The sequence below is a fragment of the Lathamus discolor genome, chromosome 19 (genome assembly GCF_037157495.1).
Source record: "Lathamus discolor isolate bLatDis1 chromosome 19, bLatDis1.hap1, whole genome shotgun sequence".
Classification (NCBI taxonomy): domain Eukaryota; kingdom Metazoa; phylum Chordata; class Aves; order Psittaciformes; family Psittacidae; genus Lathamus; species Lathamus discolor.
This window is the reverse complement of record NC_088902.1, coordinates 178,568-189,690: the sequence shown is the minus strand read 5'-3', so window position 1 is coordinate 189,690 and position 11,123 is coordinate 178,568. Positions and strand designations below refer to the sequence as shown.

General features: G+C 39.5%; 1 protein-coding gene across 2 annotated transcripts; it reads left to right on the top strand.

The window, feature by feature from the left end:
• The first annotated feature begins 891 nt into the window (after positions 1 to 891).
• LOC136023843 (bile acid receptor-like) lies at positions 892 to 11,122 on the top strand. Of its 2 annotated transcripts, XM_065698764.1 has the most exons (12): positions 892 to 1,072; positions 2,389 to 2,723; positions 4,993 to 5,118; positions 6,278 to 6,643; positions 7,261 to 7,401; positions 7,970 to 8,109; positions 8,203 to 8,307; positions 8,402 to 8,501; positions 9,394 to 9,522; positions 10,027 to 10,146; positions 10,553 to 10,666; positions 10,776 to 11,122. In XM_065698764.1, the coding sequence occupies exons 3-12, from the start codon at positions 5,055 to 5,057 to the stop codon at positions 11,012 to 11,014; spliced, it is 1,518 nt and encodes a 505-aa protein (XP_065554836.1). In that variant the 5' UTR covers positions 892 to 1,072; positions 2,389 to 2,723; positions 4,993 to 5,054; the 3' UTR covers positions 11,015 to 11,122. The 2 variants fall into 2 exon arrangements, with proteins under 2 accessions (XP_065554836.1, XP_065554835.1); XM_065698763.1 differs by lacking the exon at positions 2,389 to 2,723.
• The last annotated feature ends 1 nt before the right edge of the window (position 11,123 follows it).

Here is an 11,123-nt window from a genome sequence, read left to right as displayed (position 1 = left end):
TCCTAAATGGTGACAGACTGTGTGGAAATCAGTAGCATGCTCTTCTCTGGAGCCTATGAAATACAAATGTAACTCTGAAGGGTAATGTTAGCTTGCTATGCCAGGAAAACCTATTGTCCCTAAAGACTATTCTATGTGACTTTGCAGTAAGATAGCCAACATAGACTGAGTTTTTCCCTTTGACACCTAATTCCATGAAGTCTGCAACACACCCAGGTTTTCCTAATGTAAATCAAGAATTGCTCTTCCACATAAGAAAAGTGATACCCTTCTGGAAGTAGTACGTTTGCATCTAACCTGCCGTGCATCATGTTGGGGAGCAAGCATAATGACATGATACCTAACAAGAAAATGCCCTACCAAAGATCACATACTTTATCTAGGAAATGAGGAAAACCTCAAATTATTATGATTTATGTATTAGAAATTATTAAGAACAGAAATAGTTTGGGGTTTAAGAATGAAATTTTTGCAGAAGTAGCAGCAACAGAAGTTGCAAACAGTTGTGGTCTGTTATGGGAGCACATGAGCCTTGTGATCACTGCATCAGCTCAGGTGTCTCAGAATTAGAAAAGGGAGAACCAGGTGAATGGTTTGTGTTTGGAGATACTGGCTTCATCAGTGTTTCCAAAATCAGTTCCAAATAATACTGCTGTAGCATTTCTCTGCCCAGGAAATGGACACTATTCATTTACACACAGACATGGCAATGTTAAACAAGGAAAATGGGAGAATTTAAAATTCTACCAAGAAAGCAGAATATTTAGTAAGTGGACACGGAGAACTCTGGGAAGCAGTGACGTGAGGGTCCCATGGCCTCTGTCCCTGATGACCCAGTTATTATTTGATTTATGTGGACTTGCAGCTGCCCTTGCTTCGACCCCAGGAAAGGCTGTGTGGGAAGTTTGTGTCTCCGAGTGCAGCATTGCTCTGCGCAGTGTCTGGAGCCTCGTGTATGCTCAGAAACTGATAAATACGGAAAAGGCCCTGACTGCTCCAGCTGGACTCAGACTCGGAGCAGCGCTGCAGCTCAGCGGACTCAGCTCTGGGAGCCAGAAATTCTGCAACTACCGTGAGTATTTCATGTACTTCCCTGACTGCTCTGGGATTATAAATTGTTGCTCTGGCCATAAATCAGTTTGCCATGTGAAAATATTTCAAGCATTGGGCATTTTTCTTCTTTTTCCTTCCTTTTTTCCCCCTTTAAACATCTGACTAAATGAAAGTAGAAGAGGCTTTTAAATTTGGCATCCTACTGCAAACTGCCTACAAAAGGCATTTCTTCATTTGACATCCAGAGTGAAGTAAAATGACTTTTAAATTCCATTATCTGTTTCCCTTCCCCAAAGTACCTGGAAAACTCTTAAGTTCCAAACAACCTCTAACCCCTTATTTTACAATGTATAAAGATGATACCTTTGAAATAATCACTCATGGGATAGCAATTCCAAAGGATGATCTCAAGATAATTCCAACACAGTCCGTTGATGAAGTAAGTCAATTCCTATTATGGTGATTATATGACAAGGAAAGGATGTATTTAATGAGAACAAAAGTGGGATTTCTTCAAACAGCAGCTTTGTGGAGCTTCTTGGAACTTTAAAACTGGGAGAAACAGATATAACTTTAATAATGCATGTGAGCTGTAGATAGGATGGATCAAGTGATCCTACAACTTAGGCTGCGAAAGAATTCTTTAGTGACAGTAATCAGTGATTACTGAAATCCTTGAGTTAAACCAAATAGCTCATCTGGCAGTAAGGATATCAACACCGGCTGTGCTCAGTTATCAGTTGTTTCAGGTTTTGGTTTAAATTTCACAAATGAGAAAACTAAGTTATGCTTTCCAGAAGCAAAAAGAGTCCAGCAATTAACACCGAGCCTGAAACATACTATCTGGCTCCACTGCACGATCAGTAACGTGCCACAAGGTGTGTTAAATAAATGTTGGAGACCTTCAGCTTGAGTTCCTAAAATTCCCAGTAAACAAGGAATTTCCCTATGACTCAACTGTCAAAATATTTACTGTAACAGTTGAAGTACTGTCAATACATACCTCTTAAAGACGCCACACAGCCTCTTCTACAAGTAGATTTTGCATTTTAACAAATTTGATAATATAAGTTAACGATATGTTACTTTATAATATGGTATTTTAGAGCAATAGAAATGGTAAAAACATCTTTCACCATAAATAACAATAGATACATGGACTGTATGTTCCAGTCTGAACGTGTACGTTCTGTTAAGTGTCTGCTTTGTGAGTCTACGTTACTTTTATCAATTATTGGGTTTTGTTTGGTTTTCTTTACTGGCTTCCATCTTTGATAAATTGAGAAGTCATTCAGGCAGGACTAAGAACTGAATGTTGGTGAATTTCTGTATTAGACAGGTAATCAACCCATTGAATCAACATCCACTCCAGTTTATATTGAACATTAGTAGTTCTGAAGACTGATCGTTGTCAAAACTAAGCCTGGAAAAGTGCAACATTTTCAGACGCGTTTAAGCAACCTACAGCCTAGGACACATCTTCTGGGTAAATAGGAAAAAACCCGTAACTCCACTTACACACTTACAGAGACTTTTAAAATTGAAACCAAACTGGTATGACACACCCCCCATCAGGATTTCACACATGAAAATACTGAGCTGAAATAGCACCTCAGAAGTAACTGAAAAGAAGGAAAAGCAGCTTTTATGCAGATGACATTTTCTGTCAGGTCAGTATGTCTGGCTGAAGACTAAAGACTTTAATCCTCTGTTACTACTTGTAATTTTATGAAACAAGTTACTAAAAAAATCTTTTGGTTTCAGTTCCACTTTTTAAGCTAAAGACCTTTATGAACAGTCTCTTCAATTACAGAATCATAAGGATTGCAAAGGACCTTAAGATCATCTAGTTCCAACCCCCAAATGTATTTCTTTCTTTTTACTTCCTTTTTAAAGCACACTTGCACAAAACATATAGCTGTATTTTGAGTCAACAGAAAAGAGAAAAATGAGCACAAAATATTTTGGTTTGGAAACAGCATGACTGTAACTGCCCCAAGCCCCCAGAGCTCTCCGCCAACCTCACTTCAACTTTGTCCAAGTGATTATGTTTTGAAAATTACAATCAGGCACGTACTACATTCTGTGCAGGATTCCACAGCCCCCATTGTGGAGCTGAGCTCTGTGTGTGTACAGAATTTACTTGCCTACATGGCAAAGGATTACTGAACATATGTGTGGGCTGAAGAAGTGTCCTTTAGATCACTGTTCACTCCCATGAGGTGACAGAGATTAGGGACAGCTACTGAGCTTCTGTTCTTTCAGCAACTTCTCGAGTTTGGAGGAGGTTTCCCTACTGCTAACAGACTCATACACGGACGAGGCAAAGGTTGCAACACGTGACTACGACAGTCGATCTTAGAAATAACCAAAACTTATCCTGTCCTAGAAAATTAAGTTCCTACTTTACGCATCTTAATCTGATCTTTATATTTTTTGTTTTAAAAAGCCCAATGCAATTTTATATCAGCAAAACAAACTTGTTAACAGTGAATTCTAGAGTGTCAGAAAATGAAACAGTGAGACTCATATGCAAGCATGACCATTAGTCTTGTTTCAGGACAGTATAGCATTCTTCAAATAACCATGGGATTTACTATTAATACTGCTATAATGTTCTCTTAATTTAAGAGTTTTAATTTACAGAGTCTTGTTCTAAGCTGTAAATTCTGTGGTTGCAACTGATAACTTCCGTTAGCCAGAAAAAATCAGTAAGAAGGGCTAAATCCTTAAATCTGTTCCTAATACAATATTGAAGTTGAGGGAACTTTGCCTAATCAAAGTCTGCTTCCAAGATTTAGAATATTTTATCAACCCACCACCTTGTGTTTGGCCATATCTACTTCATACTTCCAATATAATACTTTTCAGACTGGGATGGTGTCATTTTATATTAGCTTCTGTTCTTCTATTATCTTTATTTAAAGAGCTACTGGAATCCAGCAGCACATTTCTTAAGCAAATACACATTTTTGGGGAAAAATGTAGACTTTGCCCAGGCCAAACTGATCTAACTGATAACAACCTCATGATTCAGTGAGTCACTTCTTTCTCAAACAAATATTTACTAACAGAGATAACAAAAAAACCCCCAGCATTCCAGCCTCACTGCATCTTTTCACCTTCTGCTAACAACACAAACAGAAAGTGTTCAGTTCCAGAGATTAGTCCAGTTTGGGGGGAAGGGGTGTGTGTCTTTCAAGAAGTACACTTCCTTACGGTGAAAGTCAAAGCATCCAACCAGAGCCCAGGCTCCTTCACTAACCAAGGCGCAGAGAAAAGTTCTCTAGAGGGCAATACGTCCTATAGGAAACTGATGTGTTTTGGTCATCACAGAATGCTTTGTACTTTTTAAGGAACACAGGCTCTTAAATGTAAATCAGGCAGTGCTTAAATGAGGCAAACCTGACTTTTACTGCATAAAAGAGTATTTAAGTGGGGAAGAAGATATCCTATTCTCACCTTTCCAGGCTGTTTTCTTCTATTTACTTCAGATTTGAGGAAGAAGTGAATGAAGCAAATTCACTAAAAGCCCATGTTTGTGAGGAAACAGAATACTACATCGACATCAGTGCAAATGCCCAAACTCATTCTGGAAGCAAGTTTTCTCTATCCAGCAAAGCTCCTTTTAATCTCTTCCTGAACTAGAAAATTTGCCAATGATCAGTCTGATTCTCCCACATGGTTTTGTGTAAAATTCAGAGCAAAACAGTTCTAACTATAACTTGCACATTTAGGAATGTTCTCTATCCTGAATCTGTACTGTTAGGAAAAGGAAACATTTTGCAACCTCTTTGAAAGTATTATGTGACTTCACAGATTTTCTTATGATCTGAAAATGTTCCATATTCTGGAGTTTTCCAGGTTTAGCTCTGTAGCTAACCCTATCCAGCAGTTCTTTCTCACATGATTATTGCTCTTACTTTTCCATTTCTCTAGGTTTCCTTCTTAAAGTCTATGACATAGCAAATTGAAAGAAACAGTGCAGTTGGGAGCAGAATATGGCAAATACATTTGTCACTGTACCGGATGGGTATTGTCTGCCTGAGCCCATCCAGTATTATGGTGAGTAAAAGCAAAACTTCCATATTATGAAAAAGCAGTATAGAAAATGAACATCTGTGGGAATTCCTATTATTTTCTTCATTTTAGTTTGTCTTTACAAGCTCTTAGAAGCTACACATTTGTCTACCAAGCTCACACTGAAAATGAGAAGTATTAGCATGTGCTCAGACAGATTTGGTACACAACACAATCATGATGACTGATCATTCCACGTAAACATTACTGCTGCTGTCTCCCTTTGACTTGCATGAAGAAGATAGCAGGTTTATTGCAGTATTCCAGACACATTATAAATAGATAATGGTTATTCTATATCTTATATAATTGCAATAACTAATTTGATTATGGAAGAGGAAAAATAGAACCCAAAGCCCATTAAAAAAAACCTCCAAACTGCTTAAAACCAAAACCAAAACCAACCCCAAATAAACCCACAATAAACTTCCAATTTGTGTCTACAGAGATTTACAATTCCAAAGGAAGAATGAAATATGATGCATGTTGCACAAGCTTTCTTCAGTATAGCTGTATGCATTTAGGGAAGATTGGATAAAATTAACAACATAAAGGCAGGAAGAAGCACTCTTCATAATTCTGTACCTATATTTTGCCAAGATAAAACTTAATTGTAAGGGATTATAAGTGGAAAAATGCTAAATAAAGCAAGCCTCTGCTTTTCACTCAACTGAATTTCAACTTTAAGTCTCCTGTCATAGTAATTTTTACCCCTCTAATTTCTGGACCATCCTGCTCAGACTCTTGTGCAACACTTCCAGAATTATGCATGAAATACATATCCGTAACAAACACTTCACTTGCTTATGGGAAATATTCTGTAATGTGGACAACTAAGAAAAACACCCATTAAGTGTAATACCATCAGTTGACAAGTGGCAATTATGTCCTAGTAAGAATCCACTGGCACCCACATGACATGGCCCAAACTGTTACCAAGCCATTTCTACTACATCTAAGATTCTAGTTAAAAACGTTACAGGTAGCACATTTAAAAAGAAGTTATCAGACTCCTCTTCTGAAAATGTGTTCCTCTATTATTTTTTATTAAATTTTTAATCTATAAAACATTTTAAGACTTTTAAGTAGCTGATGTAGAGATATTGTTCAGGTTTTTTTCATTTCCGATTTCTTCTGTATCTAGATGTTCTGCCAGAGCACATCAACTATCAGCTGCAAGACACTGATTTTCAGACTGCTCCTTATTGCCAATACTCAACAGCTCAAATTCCTCCTCCAGTATTACAGTCCCAACCTTCCCACTCCCAGTACAGCACATACGGCCTGGACTCTCAGTACAGTGATGGGCAATGTGTCATCAGCAGCTGTGAATTAAGCAAACCCCCTTTCATAGCACCCCATATGGATGATGGTGGATACCAAGCATTAAAACGGCCAAGATTAAACCACTCTTCTTTGAGCCTGAAGGGACTGGAGGAGCTGTGTGTGGTGTGTGGTGACAAGGCCTCAGGCTATCACTACAATGCACTTACCTGTGAAGGCTGCAAAGGTAAGAAAGCAGGCTGATCTGTATCTTAGGCAGGACCCTGGGCCCACAGTGCTCAATAGTGTTCCACATCTGTGATTTAAGCAAACAGATTTTCATTGGTTTTTAAGCTGGTGTTTCTAGAGGATTTTAATTTACCAAAGAAACCTTTTATCTAAGATGCTTACTCCAGATTCCCATTTTATACCATTTTTTGAAAAAATGCTTTCACAGTGTCTGTTTAATATGAGCATTTCATTATTGCCTTGATTGTTCCCTAGAATAGTGTCAGTTTAAGCAGGCGCCGATTTTCTGATGCCCACTTATTGTGGATTTATTTCAGTGTTACTAACTTTACTTATGTTTAAAATGAGATAAACCCAAGTAATAATTACTTGCTACTGATTTTAACTTGCTATGTGGGGGCTGTCTTGACCAGGTAAGGAACACAGCAATTAATATTCACCAGAAAGTACAAGACATAACTGTGTTGCTAAAAAAGCAAATTTCAAATCAAGGTAATGTTTCCATTGTAAAATAAACAAACAAGACCCCAAAAGACATTTGCTTCTTTAAATCATTATGAGATAAAGCTCCTTAGAGATAAATTCATTCAGTCGTAACCTGATACTTGTCTGCAGGCTTCTTTCGACGAAGCATAACCAAAAATGCAGTGTATCGATGCAAGAACGGTGGTCACTGTGAAATGGACATGTACATGCGAAGGAAGTGTCAGGAATGTCGCCTGAAGAAGTGTAAAGCTGTGGGAATGCTAGCAGAATGTAAGTGCTCCTTCCAAGCTGGCTCCTTTACTCATCAACTCCATAAAACCTTTTCCAAAGCAAATCCCTTTTCCTCATCAAAGCTAAATGGTGTTGTTCTAAACCTCATTTAGCTGCAGGAAGATTGAACTCTGGAGTCTGTGGCACCTGTAGCATCTTTATTTGTACCACTGCTTGGGAAGTATCCCCTGAATTTAAGAGGCTATTGAAAGACATTACAAGAAAGCACTAACCAGAGACGCCTAAATAGCCTGAACCTTGACAGGGCAGTAGGAAGCCTATCAGATGTGCTTTTGTGCTTGGAAAAAGTTATTATTACAGTCTTCATGAAAAATTCTTATGTTTTATCACAGAGCCACAATCAAGAAGCCTGCAAACACTCAGGCCTTTGGAGGATACTAAACACTAACTCATCATAACACGTTGCCATATTCTCTAGCAAGCATAGTTCCTTATAGGTGACTGCTCCTGTGATGAAAGACTTGTGTTAGCTCTATTAATAAGTGATTATTTCAAATTGTAATTATTTGAAAATACACATATTGACACACACTTCCATGCCTCACAGGTTTGCTGACTGAAGTACAGTGCAAGTCAAAGCGGCTCAGAAAGAATTTCAAACAGAAGAGCAGTTTTCTTTACAATATAAAGCTGGAAGATGAGGGGCTGAATAGTAAACATGTATCATCTACAACAAGATCTGGAAAAGTGGGATATTTTTCTATTTAAAAGATCTCTTTTTATCATTTATTTTTGCCTCAAGTCATTATCACCTCATTGGTTTATACTTTTTTTTAACAGATCTCAGAGAGGATGGAACTTACTCCAAGGGAGCATCAGCTTCTGGACCACATCGTAGCAGCACACCAAAAATACACAATTCCCCTGGAGGAAGCAAAGAAGTTTGTATGTACACAGAACAATGAACCTGTGTTGCTAAGTTGTTATCCTAAGCACTGCTCCCTGGTTATATCAGATGTCTAAATGCTCTTTCATGCAGCTACAGGAAACTGCAAGTCCTGAGGAAAGTTTTCTCCATCTCTCCGAGACAGCAGTCATCCATGTACAAGTGTTAGTGGATTTCACAAAAAGACTTCCAGGCAAGTTTCTTCCTTTGGGAAATGTTGCAGAACAGTTTGACTCTTTCTTCCCAAGAGACAGGAACTATACTAATGGCATGAATCTGAGAATACCATGGGCTTTAAGAAAACTCTCATTCCACTGACCAGTTTTTCTTCCAAATCTAATGATCAGGGTTACCATTTACTTGTCACGAGGACACGTTAGAAGGATTCCCTTCAAAAGCTTGCTAGGATTAGATTTTTCTTTTTCTGACATGGAGTAGAGACATTTTCTGAAAGTACATGCACTTCAAACTACCATCCTGAGTGAATTACTATTTCAACACATTCTGAAATCCAGTTCAGTTTGCAATTTATCGTAATCAAAGAAAAAAACAGATGTTCCTTCAAAGGAAATCACAGCACAGAAGGGACTAACCAGCTCCTATTCATATTTTCCTTTAATAAAGTACAAGGGAACATGCAATTAAATTTCAGTGTGAAGCTGACAAACATTTGGCTGGGAAGACTTACTGAGAAATGCCAATCAGCATGTCTAAAGCAGATATTTGATGTAATTTAGCACTACTGTGGAACAGATCTGAAAGAACAGATGAACTCTCTTCCTATGTTACATATCCTGCTTTGATCAGGACAAAGAAAAGAATCAATAAAGATCCTTTACTCTTGAATTCTAAGTGCAGACAATAAGCTTGTCAAAAGATGAACATAAGTTTAAAAAAGATCAGATATTAATAAATAAGGAGAATAAATATCCACAATCACTAAATGATGTTGCTAATTTAAAAGGTATTAGGTGCAAGAACACATGAAGAACTTCTTCCTTATATCTAACCAGCTATTAAGAAGAAATTTTGCTTAAAGACAGCCACAGGCTTCTTTGATTCTTAACATGTATCTTTCTCTGCAGGATTTGAAAGTTTACCTAGCGAAGATCAGATTGCGCTGCTAAAAGGGTCAACAGTTGAGGCAATGTTTTTGCGTTCAGCCCAAATATACAACCAAAGAATCAGTGAATGCCAACCATCAACAAGTGAAAGTAAGTTTGACTAACAAGTTTTGTACTAACACCAGGAGGACGTGCTGCCAATTTGAAACAACTTCCATTCATTTTAACTGACTGAAATAATTTCCTATTCAACTATACTGGTACTTAACAATAGTGCCAGTTATGTTTATATACCTTCTATTGGCTTTTTATCCCCATGGATCAGTAAAGTAAAATAAAATCAATTGAATCTCTGTTTTCCTCCCATTAGTTACAAATAAAAAGCAACATTTTTGAGTGCTAGCACAAGTTGTGGGGTGGATGTATAATATTAGCTGTATTAATGATATATTAGATGCTGTGTCAAAAGACTTTGAACAACAGTAACTCAACCAATGAACTTAGTGCTGGATCCTAAAAAGAACAATTTTTTTCTGACTGTATGGATCCGGGACAAGTTCACACATTTTTGTGTATATATTTGAAAAGCCGATGCAGAAATATACGTAAAGTCACATTAAACTCATCTGGGAGCTGTCACCTGTCTTGTTCCAGGTCACGTAAGGCTTTCTGATCATGCAACATACTGTCACATTCAAAACGTTGATAGAAACAACATTTACTCCATGGAAATGTCTCACAATGAAGAGAGTCCAACTTCCACTACTACCACAGGTAATGAAGGTCTCAGAATCAAAATACCTGGGAGTCTGACTTTGCTGGCCCTGTTCTCAATCACATGGAGCAACAGTTGGTGTGGGCACTGCTCATTCTCTTCTCCTCTTGCTCTCCATTCCCTCAAGCTGCTGCTACACGCACCGGCACTACATCCTGGTGGAAGGCAGAGGTTCATTTGCTTACATCCTAAGATAAAGCCTTGAGCTGTATATATCAAAAGCTGCACAACACAACTGCAATACAACTTCTGTTGCTACTTTAGAAATCAACATTGTTTTCACCACGTTTGCCAACGATTTCACACAACAGAACAGCCTGGAGCCTTAGATTAGGACAAAGATGATTCGTAATAGCAGTGCCTGTTTCTGCATGGAAATAACATTCTGGTTATTTCATTTATCAGGTATAACCGAGGAGTTTATTACCGCGCTGTTTTACTTCTACAGAAGCATGGGTGAACTGAAAGTGACCGAGACCGAATACGCCCTGCTCGTCGCAACGACGGTGTTCTTCTCAGGTAATGCGAGCTTTGGCTCGCCCCCGGCGCTGCCCGCCCTCACCCCCCGAGCCCCCGGTTGCGGAACCGCACCGCTCCCGCTCACTGCTCTCTCGCCGCGCCCCTACAGACCGCCCGCTCCTGAGGAACAAGCGGCACGTCGAGGAGCTGCAGGAGCCGCTCCTGGGCCTCCTCTACAAGTACTCCAAGATCCATCATCCCGAGGACCCGCAGCACTTCGCCCGCCTCATCGGGCGCCTCACCGAACTGCGCACCCTCAACCACACGCACGCGGAGGTGCTGGTGACGCGCAGAACCAAGGACCCGCGCCTGACCCCGCTGCTCGGCGGCGTCTGGGACCTGCACTAGGCGCGCCCCCGCGGGACGCGCGCCGCTCCCCTCAGGGCCGCGCCGCGCCCTTCCCGCCTTTTTGCGGCCCCTCAGCGGACGTGAGGCGCTGCCGGTGGCAGCCCCCTCG

What these genes read in the sequence shown, in the direction of transcription:
- LOC136023843 (XM_065698763.1), top strand. Translation starts at nt 5,055, where the DNA reads ATGGCAAATACATTTGTCACTGTACCGGATGGGTATTGTCTGCCTGAG. An exon ending in TGTGGGAATGCTAGCAGAAT is followed by an intron (nt 7,402 to 7,969) that starts GTAAGTGCTCCT and finishes CATGCCTCACAG; the next exon opens with GTTTGCTGACTGAAGTACAG. An exon ending in CCAACCATCAACAAGTGAAA is followed by an intron (nt 9,523 to 10,026) that starts GTAAGTTTGACT and finishes GTCTTGTTCCAG; the next exon opens with GTCACGTAAGGCTTTCTGAT.